The sequence below is a fragment of the Ziziphus jujuba genome, chromosome 4, assembly GCF_031755915.1.
Source record: "Ziziphus jujuba cultivar Dongzao chromosome 4, ASM3175591v1".
NCBI classification, from domain to species: Eukaryota; Viridiplantae; Streptophyta; class Magnoliopsida; order Rosales; family Rhamnaceae; genus Ziziphus; species Ziziphus jujuba.
Genome location: NC_083382.1, coordinates 25,888,879 through 25,912,424, shown reverse-complemented (window position 1 = coordinate 25,912,424; position 23,546 = coordinate 25,888,879). Strand labels below are relative to the sequence as shown.

Below are 23,546 nucleotides of genomic sequence, written 5' to 3'. Positions count from 1 at the left end.
TGGCAATCATTTTAAGACGACTCAAGTCAAGCAGGGCTATAGGAACGTTTAACTTGTAGATTTAAAGCCTTAGATTTAAAATTCAGCCAAAAAAAGATAATAGTATAAAAATCTCTTGTAGATTTAAAGCCTTTGATTTAATGATATTGGGAGCGATAAATATTTCATGATGACAATTATGGCTTTGGAATTATGTGGGTACACAGTGCACTGGTCGAGTGAGAGGGAGAGAGAGAGAGAGAGCTATAGGACAAAACAATACCCTGAAAGAAAACAAAGAAAAAGAAAACATAGTGAACAAAACCTGAAAACTTGTCTTTAATTTTGTTGTTGATGTGCCTTTGTATCCAGCTTTCATTCAAACTTTTTGTGGTTTCGCTCTATTTGTGGTCCTCTCCTGTTACATTGAGTTTTACTTATCACCGTTACAAATGGCATACACACAAAATTCACTCAGATATTAATTACCCTGGTTTATTGATTTGCACCATTTAGCTAAAGTAGATTTTTGGTGAATATTTTAGCTCAAGTAAGATTGTTCCATATTGAATTCCCAAAAAAATAAATAAATAAATAAAACTCATCACCAACTCAAATGAACTCAAATGGTGTACACAAAACTCATTTAGATTTTAGTACCATAGTTTATTTTCTTGCTCCATTAAGCTCAAGTAGATTTTTAGCTAATAGTTTTGCTCAAGTAGATAGCTTGCTCCATACAGATAAAATCACCAATGCCCATCTGTCCCTCTTAAGAACTTTTATCTCCTTTTCTCACCTACCCCATCAACTATTATAAGTTTCTCCCCTTCTGGTCCCCCCCCCCCAAAAAAAAAGACAGCCCGTGAGCTCTGGTCACAATCCAAGTATGAGTCAATTCGTACGAGAGTTTAGGTGTGGATGGAATTTTTACAGCACTAGAAATTCAAAAATCATATTAATCACATAGTAGAACACCTTGGGCTGCTGGTCACCATCCAAGTATGAGTCATTCGTACGAGAGTTTAGATGTGGGTAGAATTTTTACAGCACTAGAAATTCAAAAATCATATTAATCACATAGTAGAAGACCTTCAATAAGAGACATATAATAACAAAAAAGGAATTTAACTACATAGAAAAAAACATTTTTACAAACCACTATGAAACAAACATGAAGCACATGTTTATGACTTTCCTGGATCAACCCCCATCCCCATCCCCATCCCCCCCTCCACACTTTTTATACAATGATTTTCCAAACCCAACCCAATAACAACAAACAACACCATCAGATTAGAGAGACTAATGGCGATGGTGCACACACTCAACAGGAGCCACTGGGAACCTAGCAGTATCTGCGCAATAGTCATAGACCATGTGGTTGGCTCGTACCCACATGAGTTGATGGCTCTGATGCAAATTGAGCTCGGACAATGTGGGCTCGTCCCACCAATACCTCTTCTCAGCACTGCTACTGCATTTCTTTGCATTGTCTACCGCAGCCAAGGACACAGGGCATTCACATGCATCGATTTCAAAGTTCCTATAGGTTGCAAAGAATGGTGCATGGGACCAATCTGTCTTAACAAGACCTCCTTGTGTTGCCCAATCGTCTGCATTCCATATTGAACTGTACACCCCCATTGCTTGGTCCTTTGGAAATGGAAGCCCTTTGTTTTCCATGTTAGTGTGCACTCTTATTGGTGTCTCATCCACCATAAACCTGAATTCAAAAAAAAAAAAAAAAAACAAAAACAAAACTAACATGTTAAACTACAATCAAAAACCAGTTCTTAGATTTTAAAAAACTATACTGAGTATTTTTTATTTACCCATCTCAATAAAAGGAAGGTCCTGTTTATATCAAACAAGCAGAGATATGATGGGACCTTATAAACATAGATTATGCAAGATTCCTTTCCCTTTTTCTGTGCTTTTCTTTTGCTTTTATTCACAAAGCTCGACTTTTGTATTTAGCCAGTAATAAATAAAATCGACTGGACATTCATGCATTAGACCCAGTGTGTAAACCAAGACAAGACTTTCTGTAACAGCCTCATTGTTTTGCAAATACTTACAAACCCATTTAGATAAAAAAAAAAAAAAAAAAAAGAGCCTAGTTTTTTGTTCTATAATAAAACACAAAGCATATGTAATGAAAGAGCTTGATTGGTTTACTTACACAACTTGGCGCTGGTTCCAGAAGATGGTGTACGAGTGGAAGTCCTTGGCGGGATCGAACCAAAGGTTCAATCTTTGTTCTCTGTTCCCAACACCATTCACATATACATTAGTCTGAACAGTGTAAGGCTCACCGGTGGTGTTACCCAGGAACTCAAAATCAAACTCGTTATGATTTGGACCGTCGGATGACATCTGAATATGAATAAACAAAACATGATTAAAGACCCTAATAAAATATTATTAACAAAAAGCTATCACCGTCAAAAACACAGATATCAACAATAATTACTGTCTTAAAAGTTGATCGAAAGCTACAATGGCTTTATTATTCTTTGAATTATACCACTTATAAAAACAACTGCATAATAAAAAGAAAAAATTAACACAGTTTTTCACCGACAATGCGGGGATAAAAATATAAATACATGGCCGATGAAAGGAAAAGAACAAAAATTCACGAGGGAAAAAAAAGAAGAGTAGGTAGGCACTGCTGATTGCCTGCCCATTGGGTTTCACAAAAAGTCAAGTATAAATTGTGTAAAACATAGAAAACGTTGAAATATAATTGTGTGATTGGTATCTGAATTATTAAATGGGGACCCAGGACTTGGTCATGCAGTAAAGAAAGCTGAGCTGTTCTCAACCACACAGATAAATCTATTTAAGAACCAAACGATAAAAAGGATGGGAAAATGGTACTGAATGAATGAATGGAAAAATATGCACATTATTCAGGGGAAACAAAATATTAAAAAAAAAAAAACAAAAAAGAAGCAATTTTTCTTTACTTAATGTCAAATATATATATATTTATATGCAACATAGCCTCTCAATACTCACATAAAAAGCAGTAACAGTTCCAGCAGAATCACCCTCAACAAGCTTAATCTGAACTGTCACTTTTCCAAACATATACTTGCTCTTGGATTGAAACCCAGCACCTGAAAACATCCCAACCCCAAAAATTTGATTTATTAGCTCTAACAAAAAGCAGATTAAATTAAAACAGAGCAACAGGGAAAATCTCAGTCCTTGTAGGCCATTTTAATAGTCATTTAAAGGAACAAAGCTGAATGATTTTCGCTGTAAAACTCATAGAGGTGTATTCAACAATGTAGAAGGATTTTTTTTTTTTTTTGTTAATTATTTACCGGAATAGTTGTCCAGTTTGAGCTTAAGAAGCTCTCCTTCATAACCGAAATGGTCCAATGCCCAGCTTGGCTGGAATAGCTCATCAAACTTTGCAGAGCTAACCAGACCCACCAGAACAAGACCCACAAACAGACCAACAAAGGCAGACATTGAGATAGCCATGGAAAGTTAGAGAGAAAAAGAGAGAGAGAGAGAGGCAGAAAGAGAAAACAGAGAAAAAAGACGGGTTAGAGAGAGAAAGAGAGAAGAGTGAAGCTTCTACTCTGAAATGCTCTGCTATAGACATACACAAACCCTACCCTTTTATAGCCAATCCAGTTGGCTTCTTTCACAAGCCCAAAACCCCATTCTTCTACCACATTGGCCACGTAGTCTAAGTTCTTGGGCCACGTCAACATACACGTAGGACACAAATTCAGAAAACATATTATTTAAAAAAAAAAAGAGAATCCCAATGCAAATTCCCATTCCAAAAAAATCGAAAAAACAAAAAATATAGCCGTTACTTACTTTTGCCCACTTAGCTGGCCCAAAGCTGTAGCACTGTGTACGGGCATGTCCCTGCTAAAAAGGATGAGTACAGATGTCAACCAATCAAAATACGCCACCTCGGAATAACAGCTGGTGCTGTGAGCTGGCCAGTTGTCACTGGCCAAATGAGTTAAAAGAAGCTACCTCTTTTACTCGCCAGCGTTCTGATGCATGAAATTTCAGAGAATTCTGTAAAATCTGCCACCCTGCGAGTAGCTAATTCATTTGCACTGTCCTATATCGAAGCGACACGTCATCATCTCGAGCAAATTCCTTCCAATGAGGCGCGAGTATGATGAGTTGTGGTACTCTGGAGAGTGAGATGGTTGAGGGTATAGTTCTTTGTGTGGGCATCACTTTATCTTCTTTGCAAATTGTTTTACTTTGGCCAAACAGGCAGTTGCCAGCTGGATTGGTGGACAGTACAAGCGCACTATACACTGCCATAATTTACATTTATTAAAGTTTTTTTTTATTTTAAATTTTAATGATTATTATTATTATTCTTTTCCGATGCTTATTTTTGGTTCTTGGGATGTGTGCCATATACATATATAATTGGAGATAAATATTATTTATTTTTATAAATTTTGAACTATTTATTTTTTTATAATTTTTTTAAAAAAATCTGATATAAATAAAATTTTAAAAAAAATTAAAATATTAAATCATATTAATTATTTTTATCACATTTAAAGAATTTATAAAAAAATTATTTGAAAATAGATGATTTAAAAATCAGTTTTTTTTTTAATATAATTGAGGATTTTGTTTTTAAAAAATGTATATTATAATAATAGGGAATAATAATGGAATATAACTGGATTTTGGAAGAGGACAGGTGAAACTACAGAGATGTTTGGCAATGGGCAAGTGGGGGAGGTGTGAGATTTCGTACATGGCAGACTTTGCAAACATAAAGCGACTCCCCGGATGAAATATGAAAATGATTTTTTTTTTTAAAATTTTGTTTTTAAAGGAGTATGCATCATTTTGTCAGCCATTGTTATTTAAAATGTAAAATTACTAAGAAAATTTTGATGCCTCATTGAACTTTGTCTGGATTAAGGAATGCTTCAGCCAAATAGATTTTGTTATCTTTATGATTAACCAAAATGCACCAATTATATATCATAAACTGTGATTATTTTAGTAGAAAAAATTAACTTGAATTCAAGTTATGGCTAATTGGTTTTGCATTGGTAAACTCGAGTGTGGTACTTAATATTCAAAGGCCTTACCGTGTCAGATTTTATGAAAATCTATGTTGGCTAAACTTCAGTTTGAACTTTGGGGCATCTTTCGTTTATTGATTATTATGAAGAGTAGTCACTTTCAAAATGAAGAAGGAAAATAATTTCAGCAAAAAACAAATGAAGGAAAATAAATAGAATACTTGTCTTTTATTATTATTATTTTTTTTCTTCTGAAGAATAATCTAATTTTAGTTTCAAGAACAAAGAAACAAAGAAACAAAGAAAGAAAAAGAAAAAAGAAAAAAAAAGAGTAAGTGTTAAATGTTATTTAAGGACGATTAACATATTACTTATTTGGTTTTTTGATAAACAACTTACAGTATTACTTATTTGGTGAATGTCTATTTTTTGACCTATGAAATGGAAATGATGAAGAAGATAATAATTGCTTGAAATTAACAAAAACGCAGATACATTAACAAATTCTAATTTCATTATTGTTTTATTAGTCTATAAGTTAATGGTACGGAAAAAGAATAACTATAATAAGATTTTTTTAATCTAATGTTGACTTTGAAAGACCTAAAATCATTTAATATTAGTAAATCAAAAGGATGGTTATTTCTATTAGCTTAGCTGACAATTCATGTTTATTATGGTATTAGGTGAATGATTCACCAAAAAAAAAAAAAAAGATATGGCATTGGGTGAATGTTTTATGTTTGGTTTTTTTCAAACAAAAACAAAACAATCTTATAAATTAATAAATTTTAAGCAACATCTTAATTTATGGGGAATAAAACTAAGCTTCATTAAACAAAATATCCCAAAACTAAAGAAGCAGTCGAAGGCATTTAAAAAGTAATAACTCTACACACTACAATCTGAGCAAAGCACTTGAGTCTTGACAATAGTAATAGTACAAAGACACGTAAGTGATTTACTTTTATTGCAGCTTTGCAGACAGAGTGAGTGAACCGTTGGAGATATTTTTATTTTTTTTTCACAGCTGGAAAATGAAGTAGTTCAAAAATTTTGGCTATTTCATTTAAGACTGCCTTCATTGCAAACTGGCTAATTTGGTGTACGGACTGACAATTCAGACTACCAAATTTCATGCTTAAATCTAAAAATTTCTTTCATCATTTCTCTCGGACACAAACAGAGCTTCACTGGTGAAGAAAATGATTAATACATACATAACATATATATATATATATATAATCGATCCATCGCCATCAATTATAGGGCTGTAGTTTAGGAGGTTTGGCTGCATAGGCCTTTTGAAGTTTATCCATCCTCTGGAAAAAGCAATGATCAAGTTCCCAACTCATTTTTCAACCATTTGTATCCACTGCTAGAATTGAATGATGGACTATAATTTTGGCCCGTGGCAATCATTTTTCTTATACTGATCACAACTCAGAATTTAAAAAAAAAAGTGCTTTTGTTTTTTATAAACCTAACGATTATGAAAAAAGAAATTATCTATAATCCATTTCATTATCTTTTCAAGTGTGTAAAAAAATAAAAATAAGAAGAACTAATTATGCACGTTTTACTTTTTAGGGCATTCGAAGAGGCTCTCAAGTGGTAAAATCTCCTTAAGAACCGAATAAAAGAAAAATTAATAGTAGCATACATAATCTCCTAGATCACAAGAAGATATTTTAGGTAATAATATAAAAAGAAGATATGGAAAAGAAAGAAAGAAGGGGGTGATAATAATTAAAACATAAAAGAGGGTGTGGTGGAGACCCACAACATATAAAAGCATGTGTCAGATTAGCAAAAGAAAGAGAGAGAGGGAGAGGCTACTCAAAGAAGGTGGTAGAGTGCACGCATGTTGACGTGAACATGTCTTATCGATCATGACGCCTTTAATCCTCAATCTTATCAAAGTCTGTGACCCTTTGTTTTTTAAAAAAAATAAAATTTCTTTTACTATTTTTTTAAAATTTATTTGTCACAGATTTCAGAGACTTGGCTAATCTTTCATACAATAAGCAAACATCCATTCTTTACTTCTTGACAAATCATACACCTACACGTAATCATATGTCTCAAGGAAGCTGAGTTGTCATTCTTCTGTTGGTGAGTTTCTATTTCCTTTTCATGGTCTCTGTTTCATGTTAAAAAAGAAAAAAAGAGAAAAAAAACTACACCTGAGGAGAGTGTGAGAGTGGCGTGTATATGACGGCTATTTTGTTGAAAAACTACACCTAAAAATAAATAAATAAAAGCGCCAAAAAGGAAAATGAAAATCCCATATCTTACACGTGATTGTAAGCAAGTGCAATAGTGTTGTGGAATTTGATGCCCCGTTGTACGTCCACGAGGCCAAATGCAGACAAACAAAACCCCCTTCCCTCCTCGTTTCCTATCATTCTCTCTCGCTTGCAGACCATCAAAACACCGAAGAAGGATTTGGCTCTAGTCGCTGCCATTTTGGTGCGGGGACTTTGATGCGGTGAACTTTTATTCACATGGATGGGTGGGCATTGGATCAGATCTAAATGCTAATATAACCTAAAATAGTGAATTTTATTTTTTTGGGTTTTGGGTTTAGTTGGTCCCATAGATGGTTGTAGTTCCATACCACAAATATACCAATATTCAATATTTCACTGTGAAAGAGAGATTGGAAACTTGGAATTGGGAATGGCAATTGGACTTTTGTTTACGTTGAGATTCAAACAACTGGGGGGACCCGCCAGTGTCCAAATTCATGTAATACCCCCCAGTTGTTTTTATCCAATTTCAATAACACCATCAGCCTATTGTGGAAAAGTCTTTCGTTGCGTGATTAATATCTTTTACTAGTGTTAAACGACATGCAGTGTAATATACAAAAGCCCAGTAGTATAATGCCAAACTGGGAAATGCCAAAGAAATTTCTCTAATGTTGGCTTTGTAGCTCCCATATAGATGAAATTTGGTTAATGGTTTTAGATCCTTTTTTTTTTTTTTTTTTTTTTTAAAATTTTAAATTTTATTTTTAAAGCCAGCATTACAATGCTAAAAGGCTATGGCAAGTGCACAATAGTAATCCTTCGTTTTCCCATTTCAAATGAAATCTTACATATCTGGAATTCAGTCATATATAGTACTTCAACAAGTATTTAATATTAGGTTTTTATATAAAGGGAATGAAAATGTGCATTTGAACTTTATGGAGAATATTGAAGGAGTGTATTCACGTGAAGATCATAATCAGCAAGCTAAGAGAAAGAGGCTTAACAGCAATGGTTGAAAACGGGCTTAATGGACAACTGAAAAGAAAAAAGAGCAACTCTAATTGTGATCGAGTAAAATACTAACAGTAGATCAGCCTACGCATATCATACGACAAAAATGTTGAATGTATCAGTATCAATAATGTTTTTTTTTTTTTTTCCTATCTCTAAAAGAGGTATTGGGTCACAGCAATTGATAGAGATCTGAATTTCATTTTGGATTATCCGTCAATGAAAATCTATTTATAGCATCAACTGGCAAAGCATAAGTTGGATATATGGCTTTAAATCCTGGATATTCAAGAAGGGATAGTCCTGCATCAATAAGCAAGAATAGCTTTAGAAGTTGTGAAATTGTGCTGACAAACGGCCACATAGTCTAGAAACAAGAATGTATTAAGACAGATTCATATTTAAAAAAAAAAAAAGATGTAAATTGATTACATTGAGACAGCATCCATTGACAACAAATTCAATCTGCACATGTCAAGAAATTACAAAATTTAGACTTCGCTCAAGGCAGTCCCATTAGGTATTTTGAGTTAGAATCCTTTAAAAAGATCGAGAAAAAAATGATATTTTTGAACAATGAAAACTGAAGCATTCTTTTACTTTACTTTACTCTAAGATGTTTGTTGGAAAGTCATGTTTATTTTCTACTGTTTAGAAAATTCTATTTTTGAAAATATATGTAATTTTTATATGGTAGAATTAGTTGCTAATTTGTAGCTAGCTATAACTTAGGAGTTAGTAGCTCGTTTTTTTTTCTCTAACTAATTGTAATCTAATTGTATATAAGATATGCTTATTACCTTTTACGAGATACATGAGATTGATGGCTAAGTATTATAAAAAAGCCTACTGGTTCCCATATGATATTGGAGCAGACCTCTGATCACTGGAAAAATTAAAAAACCACCATGTCCGGTGAGTCCAGCGTAGGTGATTAGTCACTTGATTCTACACCAGCAAAATCATTTTCTAAATCTATTCTCCTATCAAATACTCATGACAATTTTTCTTCGCCATTGATCACTACTCATAAACTCAATGGAAAAAATTATCTCCAATGATCCCAATCGGTCAACTTATTCATTCGGATCGTAGAAAAATTGGGTTTCTAACGGGAGCTACACAGAAACCAAAAGAAGGTCTCGAATCCATTGAGACCTAGGAATTTGAGAATGCCTTGATCATGTCATGGCTAATTAATTCAATGGAACCATCGATAAGCAAGACTTATATGTTTCTTGCCATTGCGTAAGAAATTTGGGAGGCTATAAAGGAGACTTTCTCCGATCTGGGAAATTCTACTTAGGTCTATAAAATTGCCACATGAATCCATAATACGAAACAAGGCAATCTGAGTGTATTGCAATACTACAATACACTTAGAACCTTATGGTAGGAGTTGGATTTGTTTTATGACTATGAATGGCACTCTCCACACGACAGTGTCATATTTGAAAAAATGATTGAGAAGGAACGTGTTTTCGCATTGTTGGCTAGCTTGAACAATGAGCTTGATGAGGTTTGTGGCAGAATTCTTGGACGTGAAGTCTTTCCATCTACTTGTGAAGTGTTCTCCGAGGTCCGCAGAGAGGAAAGCAGGAGGAATGTTATGTTAGGAAAAGAAACTTGAGAGGCTTTTGTCACTGAATCAGAATCATCAGCTTCTGCAGCTAGAAGCAATCAGTTCTCCACTTTCTCTAATGGTGAAAATGACAATTAAAAGAAAAAGGGAAATAGATCCTGGTGCAATCATTGTAAAAAACCTGGACACACCTATGAAATCTATTGGAAATTATACGAAAAGCCTCCTCATATGAAGAGCGGACAATCAAACCAAAGAACTAACAGAGCTTTTCAAACGACCTCTGAGGAATCAACACCAGAAAATGCTCATGTTTCCTTCAATAAGAAGCAACTGGAAAACCTTATGAAACTCATGATTCCAACATCTTTTCCATCTGCCTTTATTGCCCAGAAAAGTAATTTTTCTCAGTCCTTCAGTGTGCTGAGGACAAAACTTCATGGGTTATAGATTCTAGTGCCTCAAACCATATAATAGGTTGTTCCTCGCTCTTCTCTTCTTATACTTCTTGTATTGCCAACTTAAAAGTAAAAATTGCTGATGGTTCATTAGCCATAGTAGCAGGGAAAGGTTCTATAATTTTGTCAAAAAATCTGGTTCTAAAGTCTATACTTAATGTTTCATCTATTTCATGCAACTTTTTATCTATTAGCAAACTCACCAACAACCAAAACTGTGTTGCCAAGTTTAGTTCTTCTTCATGTCAATTTTAGGAATTGATTTTAGGAAAGATAATTGGCAATGCTAAAGAGTGTGGAGGACTTTACTACCTTGATAAGGAAGACTCAAGTAGACAAAATTTAGTTTGCAAATCCTTTTTCTGCTTCTTTATCTGAAAATAATATCATGTTGTAGCACTATAGACTCGGCCACCCCAACCTTCCATTTCTTAAAAATTTGTTTTCATCTCTTTTCAATAATAATGATCCTTTTTCGTTTCAATGTGAAATTTGTCAATTCTCCAAACATCACCATTTATCTTTTCCATCTCAATCATACAAATATTCAGCACCATTCTTGGTAATACATAGTGACATATGAAGTCCCTCATGAATTAAACATTTTCCAGGAGCTAGGTGGTTTATTACTTTCATCGATGACCATATTAGACTACGTTGGGTATATTTTTTGAAAGTAAAACATGAAACATAGCAAGTCTTTAAAAATTTTCATTCAACGGTCAAAATTCAATTTCAACCCCAAATTCAAATTTTTATAATAGATAATATGAGTGAGTATTTTAAAGTTGTTCTTGGCAAATTTCTTCAAAGTAAAGGAATTGTTCATCAGAGTAGTTGTGTGAATACCCCTTAACAAAATGGGATAGTAGAAAGGAAAAATAAACACCTACTTGAAGTTGCTAGGTCTTTGATGTTCATCACTAATGTGCCTAAAATTTTTTGGGGCAAAGCTATACTTACTACATCATTCCTCATCAATAGAATACCTACTTGGGTTTTAGGGTACAAGATTGTAACACTCCGTCCCAAACCATGTCGGAAATTTTTGCACGTTGACCGAGGTTGACTGTTGACCGTTGACCGAAGGGGTCAAAAGTTGACTTTTTGATCTGGTTGGAATTTTAGATTGACTGAGATACCGTTATGAAGTACACGTTGGCACGAGTTCGTAGACTGGTAGCACATTGAAAACGGAGCTACGGTTTGAAAGTTTTAAGCAAAACAAGTTGAGGTCCAAATTGTCCAAGGAGTACCGGAGTTGACTTTTTATTCATGCAAGGTTGAGCTTTGACTCATGCATGGTTGTGAAGTGCTCGTCGATACGAGTCCATAGACTAGTGGCACGTCCGATTTGGACATGTGGTTTGAAAGTTATCGACATGTAAAGTTTTTTAAATACTGTATTATTTTATTATTATTTTTACACGCATAACGATGTGCCAAGTGTGACTTAATAAAGGTGACCATGTGTCACCATGGTGAAATGCCACATGTCAACCATGTGTAAAATTAAATTATTTTTATTATTATTTTAAATAGTAATATTTTTATTTATTATTTAATTATTAAATTATTTTTATTTTTATTTTTATTTTATTTCTTTTTCTTTTTCTTTTCCCCACGTGGGAAAAAAGGGCCAGGGGGCCCGATTGCTTCTCTTCTTCTTCTTCTTCTTTCTTCTTTCTTTCTTTCTTTCTTTCTTCCCTCCCACCGACCGCCTCTCTCTTTCCCTGCTGCACTTTTTCCGGCCACCGGCACCATGCACACGCCGGCCGACGAGGAAGCCCACACCGGCAGCCAAATTTCCGGCCGAATGGCCAGCCGTCGCGCCGGGATCGGCCTCCATAGCCAGCGGCCTGTGTGCCGCTGGTTCGGCCATTTTCCGGCAGCCACCGGTCGTGCAGCCGGTCATTTCCTACTAATTTGGACCCTCTGAGTCCGATTCTGAGCTCCAATTAACTCAACTCCCGTCGATTTGCAAGATACGAAGGGATTAAATCCGGCCGAAACTTTCCGGCCAAATTCCGGCCACCTCCGGCGGAATTGTGGTTGATGGAGACCGGTAATGCACTCCTCGTTCCACGAGTTTCGATTCGGTATATCATTCGCCTATTTTGGTTAACGTTTGCGTTTAAGCTCCCCGGGTACCAGGTATTATTTACCCGATTAAAATATTAATTTATTTGACTGTCTGTGAATTTTGTTCTAGGAGCACCGGTGAGTCGTAGAATTGATCCTGTGGTGGATCATGGGTTAATTGCGTGCTCCAGGTGAGTGACCCACCTTCAAATTAATTTTTGGGAATTTAATTGGTGAATATATTATGTGTGATTTAAATATTTGGAATTTAATTTCTATGTGCCAAATATTTATTTAATTTATTGTGGAATTATTTGTGAATTTATTGGATTTAAGAAAATGTGTATTTTACAAATTTATGCCATGTGAAATTATTTTATGGTTTTGAGGATTTTGAAATTGGTGTGGTTTTAATGGTAAATTGGACACGATTTGATTTTCAAATATTTCAAGGAAAATATTTGGTTATGTTGGTGATTTCAATTTTTATAAAATATGCCCATGGAATATTTTGAGATTTGATTATTATATTTCGAGAATTATTTATGCTATTGGAAAAATGTGGATATTTGAATTGATGGATTTGGGAGTTGGTGGATTTGAAAATCATGGAATTTATGGTATTGATTATAAAGAAATTGTGGAGAATTTTCCGGTTCAAGCGGATGGATTATGCCCGCTATGCTTATGAAAAAAGTGAAATTTGTTTTATAATTTAAATTTGCTGATTTTATGATTTTTAGATGCACCGTGCACGTACTGGTGTTCTGATTATATGTGATATGGTATATGTGATATGGATATTGTGCACACGGATATGATTAGCGCGCAGGTGGGTGTGAGTAGCGCGCATGTGATATTATGAGGTGTCCTGTGGTTGCCATCGGATGAGGGTGGCCACCCCCCATGGCCGGGACACCAGGTTAGCAGCGGCGCAGTGGGACGCCACGCGACTGTATGCCAGTTTCTTTCTATAACCTCCTGTCTGGCGGTACCTCGGGACGCTGGGTACTGTTGGCGCCACTGGTATATAGTGGGTGCATCAACTTATTTTCGGAACTGTGTTTTAAAAATAAAATGTTTAAAACTGTATTGGAATTAAAATTAATTATTATTGTTTCTGGTATTTAATTATTTGATGTCTTGGTTTTCGGGGAATATGAATAAAGGGTTTTATGAAAATGTTTTAAAAGGGGAACCTTTCCAACTGAGAGAATTGTAAAGGTTTTGAGAGAAAATATTATTTCCAAATAATTATTATTATTATTTATATACCTATTACCGTGGTATTATATTGTATAGTAGATAGGGTCGCTCACTGAGATGATTAGCATCTCACACTCTTAAATTCCGTTCCTCTAGGTACCAGGTTGTCGGTGTTCATTCGGAGTGGACTTGATCTTCCTCGCTGTTTTAGTTCGGCAGTACCCGTTTATTCTTTTATTGCAGTTGTAATATTTTTTTCACTCTTGTTGTATTTATCTTGCACTGGATTACTGTATTTATTTTGGAGTGCTGTAATTTGTGGAACCAATTTGTAGTATTGTGGGAGGAATAAGGGGATGTTTTTAGAAGTGTGTTTTCAGTGCAGGTAATTTATGGTAAGTAAATCCCTTAGGGGAGGCTCTGCCGGATTTTCCGTTAGAGGGTCTGATAGGGTTTCCCTGGGATCAGGGCTTGTTTAGGGTTCCGGAGGAGGAATTCTGGACGGGTCCTGACAAAGATACCCCTAGAAGCATTTCAAAGTATCTATCCCACAAACAGTCTTATTTCTAATTTACCACTTAGGATATTTGCGTGCATCTCATTTGTCCATATCCATTCCCATAGTCGAGGTAAATTTGATCTAAGGGCAGTCAAATGTATTTTCTTGGGCTACTTGCCAACAAAAAGGGGGTATAAATGCTTTGATCTAAAAATGAGGAAAATGTTTGTTAGTATGGATGTTTCATTCTTTAAGAATCAGGCTTACTTTACTAAAAACTCACTTCAGGGGGAGAGTATGATAGCAGAAGAGAGTTTTTGAAATTTTTGGATACACTTCCTACCTTGATGAACCCTCTCACATCCGAAAGTCCCCAACTTGCGCCTACTTCTCCATCAGATCAATCTGATCCTATAAGTCCTCAATCTTCTCCCATTTCTACTTCCATTCCTCCATCAGATTATTTTTTTCCACTTCCTTTTTAGTAACCATCTACTGCTGTGTCACCCAATCTACTTCACGCACTACAAGAACTAAGAAAGAGGTCTAAAGTTCAGAATTACTTGTCTATGAGAGATGAAAAAGAAATGGAAATGAAGAAATTCACACACTTAAGCAGAACCAATCATTGGATCCACCAGTTCTTGATAATTCAAATCAGAACCCTCCTGCAGATCATGTTTCCTTTGAAAGTGCAGTTAATTCTACACCAGTTTAGGACTTAGATATTCCTATTGCCCTAAGAAAAGGAAAAAGAACATGTACGTCTCATCCCATTTCAAACTACATGTGCTATAGCAATTTGTCTCCATCTTGACCTTTGCTACTAATCTGTTCAATGTAGTGATTCCTAAGTCAGTTCAAGAGGCATCGAGTATTCCAGAATGGAGGGCAATAGTTATGGAGGAGATCAAAGCATTGGAGAAAAATGGAACTTGAGAATGTGTAGCAATATCAAAGGGAAAGAAAATAGTTGGATGCAAGTAGGTGTTTACAATAAACGATAATTCAGAAGGTTATATTGAAAGATTCAAGGCTCTCTTGGTCATAAAAGGATTCACACAATCCTATGGAATAAACCATCAAGAAACCTTTGCCCTGGTAGTAAAACTCAATACTATTCGAGTTCTTCTCTCTATTACCGTAAACTTAGATTGGAAAATTATACAAATTGACATAAAAAATGCATTTCTAAATGGGGACTTGGTAGAAGAAGTATTTATGGATGTTTCTTTGGGTTTTGGATATGTTTATGGTGTAGATAATATGTGGAGATTGAAAAAAATCCCTCTACGAATTAAAACAGTCCCTAGAGCCTGGTTTAATCGTTTTTAAAAAATGGTGAAAAGATATGGCTACACTCAAGCTCACACTAATCATACTTTGTTCTTCAAGAAACCTTAAGATGGGAAAACTTCAGTTCTATTTGTGTACCTTGATGATATCCTATTTACTGGAGACGATAAAATTGAAGGAGAAAGAATGAAACAGGTTCTAGTCAAAGAGTTTGTAATCAAGGATCTTGGGCCTATGAAGTATTTTCTCAGTATGGAAGTTACAAGATCAAAGAAAGGTATTTATGTGCAATAAAAAAAATATATCGTTGATTTAATTAGAGATACAGGATTCCTGGGGAGTAAACCAGTGGATACACCTATTGAAGAGAATCATAAGCTGGGATATAAGAAATGAGAGGTCCCTGTTGATAAAGAAAGATACCAGAGGTTGGTTAGGCTTTTAATCTATCTGTCCCATACATGACCCAATATTGCCTATGTTGTTAGTGTGGTCAACCAATTTATGCACGAGCCATATGAAGAACATCTCGGAACAGTTCATTGCATTTTGAGATATCTCAAAGGAACTTAAAGAAAGAGGTTGTCTTTAAAAAAGAATGATTCAAGGAAAATTGAAGCATTTATTGATACAGACTGGGCTAGATCAGCCAATGATAAAAGGTCTATTACTGAGTAGTGCACATTTATATGGGGCAATCTAGTGATTTGGAGAAGCAAAAAGCAACCAGTGGTTGCAAGGAGTGGTTCTGAGGTTGAATTTCGAGCTCTTGTATAAGGAATACGTGAACTTCTATTGTGGAAAAGAATCATGAATGAGTTATCACTTCAAAGTGAGAATCCTATGCTGTTGTATTGTGCCAACAAGTTAGCAATCGGTATTGCTCACAATCCAACGTCATAACCATATGAAGCATGTGGAACTAGATAGAAATTTAATTAAAGAAAAGGTCGAAGAAGGGTTCATGTGTATACCTTATGTTACATCCTAAGAACAACTTGCTAATTTTTTGAGCAAAAGTTTACCACAAGTTAGGTTTGAAGAACATTTATCCAAGTTGGACATGATTGATATCCATGCTCCAACTTGAGGGAGAGTATTGGAAAAGCGTGTTTATTTCTTACTGTTTAGGAAATTCTATTTTTGGAAACATGCATAATCTTTATATGGTAAAATTAATTGCTAATCTGTATCTAGCTATTAATTAGGAGTTAATTTCTCATTTTTTTCTCTAACTAATTGTAACCTAATTGTATATAAAAGAGGCTTATTACCTCTTATGAGATATATAAGATTGAGCCTACCGGTTCCTACAATGTTATATGTATATTTTTTAGACTTGTTGAAAGATTATAAATACAATATAAGGAAAATATATACAAGAGGAAAATCATAAGGCAAACTCTTGGCTTTTCACATGTCATATCGATAAGCTGGTTCTAGTAACCCCTGGCGAGTAACAGGGGACACTAAAAGGTTACAACAATCAACCGAAGAAATTTAAAGGTACATTATTAAACAATCCTGAAACCGGGCAATCTCGGATATTCCTAGAGAATAATCTTAAAGTTCAAGTAGCTCATTAGGTTTTTAATATTCAAGACATTAAATTTTAACTTGGCAGTCCAAGATAAACTTAATAAGTTTTTCTTTATTGATCCAGTGAACTCTATCAATCAGGATCAAGCTAGAAAGAACCCAACACGAATAGCGAACCTGACAAGATGTGATAAAATCAATGAGTCTCGAAAAGATGCAAAGCACCCACACAACAGAAAATTGCAGCCATAGTGGATACAAGAAGTTGTCATTACGACAAGTTTTAAGTTTGCAATGACATACACGCAAAATAAAGGCACAACCATCTCCATGGAGTGAATTTATCAGATAGACAGTTTAAATGTATAATTATCATACTAATTGTTAATTGGAATGAAGAACCTAAAATTGAGTGTGGATGCTTTACATATAAAATGAATGATGCTTCACCATATATGCAACTAATTACGTGATAACCAGGAAAAATTGGGGAATTTTCCTATTACAATAATATATAACAAAAGTAAACCAGACTACGAAAAATATAATGCATAATTTACTGAGAAAAATCCAAAAGCAAAACTTCGTGAAAACTATATCGTACATGCATATCATACTTTGGCCTGCATGAGACTCTCCACCAGGTGTGCATTTAAAGCCGCTATCCAGATTCTTGCAACTTACCATATAGCTTAAAACCTTCTCCACATGGATTTTGTCCAAACGATGTAGCAATTAGAGACAACACATAGCAACATAAGAGAATCTTTGAAGAAGAAGAACAAGAAAAGAAAAAACTTATTTCGCAAAACCTATTCTAAGCTAGAGATAGAAACTTAAACAAAGCATGAGATGCCAAAATGAAAGGAACATGGGAGAGGGATACCGTGTATCAACTTCACCCTACTGCCCCTGAAATTTCTACATTTTCATTTTGCGGGCCTGGAAACATCTGACTTAAAAGTTATACTACAAAAGAAAACCAAAATTGAGTGCTCTTTGATATAGTTTTTTTTTTTTTTTTTTTTTCTTTGTTTTTTAAATTGTCAACTTTGCAGATGTATAGATCTTATTAAAAGAGAATCTACTTCTTAGAGTCATATACATAATGTTCATAAAGATTGCTTATCAAATTAAAACAGTTTAATTGTCCACCAAGTCATATACCAAAAGGATATAATTTAACACTTTTTCAGCGTCCAGAACATCAAGCTTATTGAAAGGGGCCAAAACCTGCACAGCAACGTGTGGATACAATATGTGTGGGTCATGCCCAACATTACCACCAAAACCACCTTCATAGTAGATTCAAATATAAATACGAAGTGCATGATAATCACTTCCAAGTTCTACAATCTTGATCAACATCCAAACTCATGGAAAAAGTACCTAGTTATTGTTAAGTTTTGACGGGCTTCAAAATATACGTTAAGTTACATAAGTTGATTAAATATTCATCAATCGATTAGTCCAATCACAGACTGCAAATGGTAAAACTAACCGATTTAAGCTGAAAGAACATTTACATAAAAAAGGTAAAAACATCTATGAACCTGACTACGCGCTGCCGTGCTGGCGTTAGATGAGCCATGAAACAATTTGATCCACATGAACAGCGTGCAACTTCCCTAATGAATCGAGAGTAGTCAATCCCCAATATGCCCCATTCATCATATGATGTTCCGTGACCACAGATTCAAATGTTTCTTCTGAGCACAAAATAATAACCAACTTCTTTAGTCATACATCAAAGAAGCAATTAAGTAAATGACAGACACAGAGAGTAAAGAACAGACCTTTTCCACTGAAAAAACGTATTGAACATGTTTCTCAGCTGCCTGCTCCTCCATCTGTCTATTTACATAAGTACCTCTAAACTGAAAATTTGATATAAAAATGGAGGGAAAGAACAAAAACACATTTGAAAGTTGAAAAGCCAAATTGCTACAGTGAAAAATAAAACAGACGAATTAATTTTCATGTTTTCTTGGATCCCATACAAATAATAGATAACGAATGCATTTAGCGGAAAAGAAAAACACTGCGGATCACAATCCCAAATTAGAGAAAGGAAAAACAATGAATACATTTTTGTTTTTTACTGTTTTCCCTGCAACCAAACAGACAGATCTGTAAATACGGTAGGGCGTTGTCGGAGTAGCCGGACTGCAGTGAGAAGTTAAGGCGGGGTTGGGCAGCTGTGCCGACTGTGCAGAGGCCAAGGGAAGGAGAATAGTTTACTGAAAATTCTGGAATTTTATTATTAAAAGAAAAAAAAATTTCCGATTTATGATTAACACCTGTTTATTTGTATTAGGTTACAAAAGAATATTTTGAAATATATAATTTTATAATTGTACAATTTGCGTGCAATATTTATAATTCAGAAATAAGTCAACTAACCTTTACCCGAAACATTTGAATAAATTTTTTAAAAACAATTTATTGCTGTTTATATAGAATATTAATCTGTAAAAATAATTTTGTGTGATTTACTACAATAAATTATAAATCAAATTAAATTTACACCGACAATTATTACGAGAGAAAAATAAAAATTAACCAAAAAAAAAAAAAAAAAAAAAAACAAAATTTTCAAAAGGTCTCTTTCCCACAAGTTAACCCATTGCCATTCCCACATTTCAATATATCTGCTTCCAATGGAAACGAAACTTATATAAATGGACACAATGTCATGAACAATAGTGAAAGAACAAAACTTTCATTGGACCATATCTTGAGCACTACTGTGCAAGTAAAACCCTTTTGGCCAGGTAACATCAAAATTGGGATGTCCAGAAAAACATAACAAAAAATGAATGAAAAAGCCATAACTGAATATTTTTAAGTAGTCTTATCGGCTTTGGCAGCAGTGGCAGCGGCTTGCCCCCTGAGACGACCGGTCCTCCTGGCAGCAATGAGACCAACCTTTTGACCAGGAGGTGCATCTCGGCGAACAGTACTGGCATGACCAATGTGCTGATGGTTACCACCACCATGGGGATGCTCCACTGGGTTCATAGCAACACCACGAACCTTTGGCCAGCAGTTCCTCTTCACCCTGAATTTGTGATACGCATTTCCTGCCTTCAATAGTGGTTTCTCAGTCCTACCTCCACCTGCAACCTGACCAACCATAGCCCTGCATCCACTGGGTACAATCTTCTTGGCTCCCGATGGAAGCTTGATTCTAGAAAAAAAGAAAATATATATATATACACACACATAACAAGAATTTATAAGAGAAAAATACCATAACTCAATTTACTGTAAAATTTTATCTCAAATTTAGAAAATAGAGGACTGTCTCTGAAGCTATTTTCCTTCTTTTGGCCAAGTAGAACTGAAGCAATTGAACAAGGCAAAAGATGAAAAAACAGAGTAATGTTATTTTCAATAGGCAGTCAATTGGTGAAAATGACATCAGTCACAGGTAAGTGGTCACCACCCATCTAAAACAAATATAATGTTTTTAATCGCATAAATAATCCAACTGATCTATGTGGAATTAATTATTTCCCCACAATCATATACAATATAATAATCATTAATCTAGAATAGCAACTGAAACAAAACTTCAGCCACTAAAGCTGACATTTCTAACTTAAAAAGGAAAGATAAAAAAAAAAAAAAAAGGGAAATCGAAACAGTTCTTGAATCCCATGAATATATATGCATTACATAGTCAAAAGTTAGTATTCACAATCATATTCTCAAATATTATCTATCATTTACCATCCATCCTAGTCCAATTTGTAAACGTTCAGGCATTTTAACTAATCTCCAGAATGCTTATAATCTTATGGTCTTTTATTCATCAATTGAAACAAGAATCCAAGTTTTTATTAATGAACATAAAGATACAGTTAGGAGCGACAAACTCAGGCATTAAACTTTTGATTTATCTTGTAAACTAACAAAACCAAATATATAACCGTAACTTAATACAACACCGTTCAACTTGGGTCGGACTAATAGCTTCTAAAAATATGAAAGCTACCACTACCTTAATCGAAATTAAAAAAGAAAATGAACGGTACTCTTAAATGAACTACAACCGTAGAATAATTATTACACCAGCAAAATTTAAGCAGAATCAGAGCTCATTAACAGAAGTAAAAATACCACAAAATCTGGAAAAATATCCAATCTGTACCACTTAGAACAAAATATTAAAAAATAAAAAAATAATAATAATAAAAAAACAATCTAGTCCCTCTATCAGATTTATAATGAATAATAAATAATAATAAAAATGGTACCTTGTGGTTCCATTATCAGGGTTATGACTGATAACAATGGCGTAGTCACCGGAAGCTCTGGCCAGGACTCCACGATCACCCACATGGTGCTCAACGTTGCAAATAACCGCACCCTCAGGTATTGATCCGAGAGGGAGAACATTGCCCACAACGAGATTCGCCTTCTTCCCACAGTAGATAAACTGGCCGGTGTACATTCCCTCCGCCGCTATGAACAGCTCCTTCTGCTGCTTGTACCGAAACGGGTGTCGGAATGTGACCCGGGCAAGCGGGGCTCCACGACCCGGATCGTGTATGATTTCCTTCACCACCCCTTTCAGGTAGCCGTTGCGCTCGCCGAAGTCCAGCGACCGGAACCTTGCCGGACCTTTGCGGTGGTGGGTGTGGGACCTGAAGACGGACCCAGCACCTTTACGCTGAGCGCGTATAACTCTACCCATTGTAGAGTTTGACTGAGCGAAATGGAGAAAGGGGACGAGGGGTTTAAGGTTAGGGTTTTTGAGCGGCTACGCAGAAAATGAAAGAGATAGAGGTCCGGAGGTTATGGGCTTTATACATGTTGGACTATATTTAGGGACTAGGGATTTGGATCTCTGAGCCGATAAAGTAGGGTTTGGTCTTTGGATCCATGCCCTTGCTTCTATCACATTTATTATTATTATTATTATTCTATTTGGGTTTTTAGTATGCAGATAACAAATGAGGAAAATTAATTATATTAATGCCCTTCATAATTTAGTTTTTAAATATACCTCTCTAACCAAATATATTACAACATTCTACGTGCAAATTACCAATTTATTTATTGATGAAATCTAAATATAATTTTTGGTGGTTTAGAGTAGTCAACATTATTTTATTTTTGAATCTCAAGTTATCATTACTCGGAATTTAAAAGGGACAACATTGTATGCTAAGGTATTAGTTGTTGAATTGCACCTTTTTATTAAATAGTGTGTTTTGTTTAGATTAGTTGATTAGTTAATCTTGATTAAATGTAATAACTATTATTCAAATGATAGCTTTTTAGCTTTCTTTTTGTATAAAGACTCGTATGCTCGGATGTAATGTTTTCTTAATGCTAAAGCTTTCAACCCTAACAGAATTTCGCTTCCTCTTGACTCTCAACTATTTAGAGTTGTCATTTGGGAATTTTATTTCTGAGTTTGCTGCTTACTACATCAAATTGGTATTAGAGTTTTAGACTTGGCCAAAGCTTACCATGATTAACTCTTATGAAAGAACCAGTTGAACCGCCAATAATGAGCAAGGAACAAAAGCAATTTGTGTAGTTATTATTTGAAACATGGAGTAGAAGTTTGACATTTGGAGATTTGTCAAGCCCTAGCTCAACCAAATCCTATAGCTTCGACAACCCACAGGGATTACCAGATCAAGAGAACGAAAGATGACTTGTCTCCCACCAACGCCCACTTGCTTTACAAGACCTCCACATCCTCCACCTTTTCCTAAATCTAAATCATCTGATCACATAGATTTGACTTTATAATTTACCCCCCAACTTTTGCTGCTACATCCTTCAAAACATCGAGACTCTGATGATGAGATTGTAGCGTCATTATCTGGTGAACCTAGGCGTCTTTTCCATAACACTTTTGGTGAACCACATTTGGGAAACAAACAAAGGTATAATCGCAATCTTGAATCCTTTGAGTATAAAATTAATATTGATATACCTTATTTTGATGGACACATGGATATTGAAAAACTTCCGGGATTGGCTCCATGCTATTGAATTTTTTTTAGATTACATGAATATCTCTGAGTCGCAACATGTGAAATTGGTAACATGCAAGCTGAAATGTGGTGCCACCACTTGGTGAGGCCAATTAAAACTTAACTAAATGAGGGAAGTTGAGGAAGGTATTAAAACTTGGCATCAAATGAAACAATTACTGAAAGCCAGGTACTACCCACTCATTGTGATAAGGTCTTGTATCAACAATATCATTATTGTCAATAAGGGACATAGAATTGTAAATGAGTATGTTGATGAATTTTATTACTTTAGCTCCAAAAACAATTGACAAGAGACAGAATGACAGTAGGTGACTCATTTCATCTCAGGATTGAATACTATTATTCAGGAAAAACTTGAATGAGTTTAATTTGGACCTTCAATGATGTAGTTAGCTTGGCAAACATTGTGAAAAAGCAACATGACATACCTAAACCTTCCAACAAATGGAGACCAATGATTGAGTTTTACCAAGAAAAACATAAGCCCGACACCAGTGAACCCTAATACCACCTCCTCTTAAAATGTGCCAAACCATAATCCTAGAAACACACAAAAGTACCACAACAA

General features: G+C 35.0%; 2 protein-coding genes across 2 annotated transcripts; both read right to left on the bottom strand.

Annotated features, from left to right (window-relative positions):
- Positions 1-1,060: 1,060 nt before the first annotated feature.
- LOC107416878 (xyloglucan endotransglucosylase protein 6) lies at positions 1,061-3,609 on the bottom strand. Its single transcript, XM_048472828.2, has 4 exons — positions 3,318-3,609; positions 3,007-3,107; positions 2,165-2,358; positions 1,061-1,705 (listed from the first exon to the last, which is right to left on the bottom strand). The coding sequence occupies exons 1-4, from the start codon at positions 3,478-3,480 to the stop codon at positions 1,285-1,287; spliced, it is 879 nt and encodes a 292-aa protein (XP_048328785.2). The 5' UTR covers positions 3,481-3,609; the 3' UTR covers positions 1,061-1,284.
- A 15,994-nt stretch (positions 3,610-19,603) lies between these two features.
- Positions 19,604-21,823, bottom strand: LOC107416893 (large ribosomal subunit protein uL2z). The gene is made up of 2 exons (XM_016025443.4): positions 21,218-21,823; positions 19,604-20,145 (listed from the first exon to the last, which is right to left on the bottom strand). The coding sequence occupies exons 1-2, from the start codon at positions 21,655-21,657 to the stop codon at positions 19,800-19,802; spliced, it is 786 nt and encodes a 261-aa protein (XP_015880929.1). The 5' UTR covers positions 21,658-21,823; the 3' UTR covers positions 19,604-19,799.
- Between the last annotated feature and the right edge of the window lie 1,723 nt (positions 21,824-23,546).

Bases quoted from the DNA above. Each gene is read 5' to 3' on its own strand.
- LOC107416878 (XM_048472828.2), bottom strand. From the start codon at position 3,480: ATGGCTATCTCAATGTCTGCCTTTGTTGGTCTGTTTGTGGGTCTTGTT. The intron at 3,108-3,317 runs GTAAATAATTAA...GGATGTTTTCAG, and splicing joins CAAACTGGACAACTATTCCG to GTGCTGGGTTTCAATCCAAG. The intron at 2,359-3,006 runs GTGAGTATTGAG...ATTCATATTCAG, and splicing joins GAACTGTTACTGCTTTTTAT to ATGTCATCCGACGGTCCAAA.
- LOC107416893 (XM_016025443.4), bottom strand. From the start codon at position 21,657: ATGGGTAGAGTTATACGCGCTCAGCGTAAAGGTGCTGGGTCCGTCTTC. The intron at 20,146-21,217 runs GTACCATTTTTA...CTTTTTTTCTAG, and splicing joins CCTGATAATGGAACCACAAG to AATCAAGCTTCCATCGGGAG.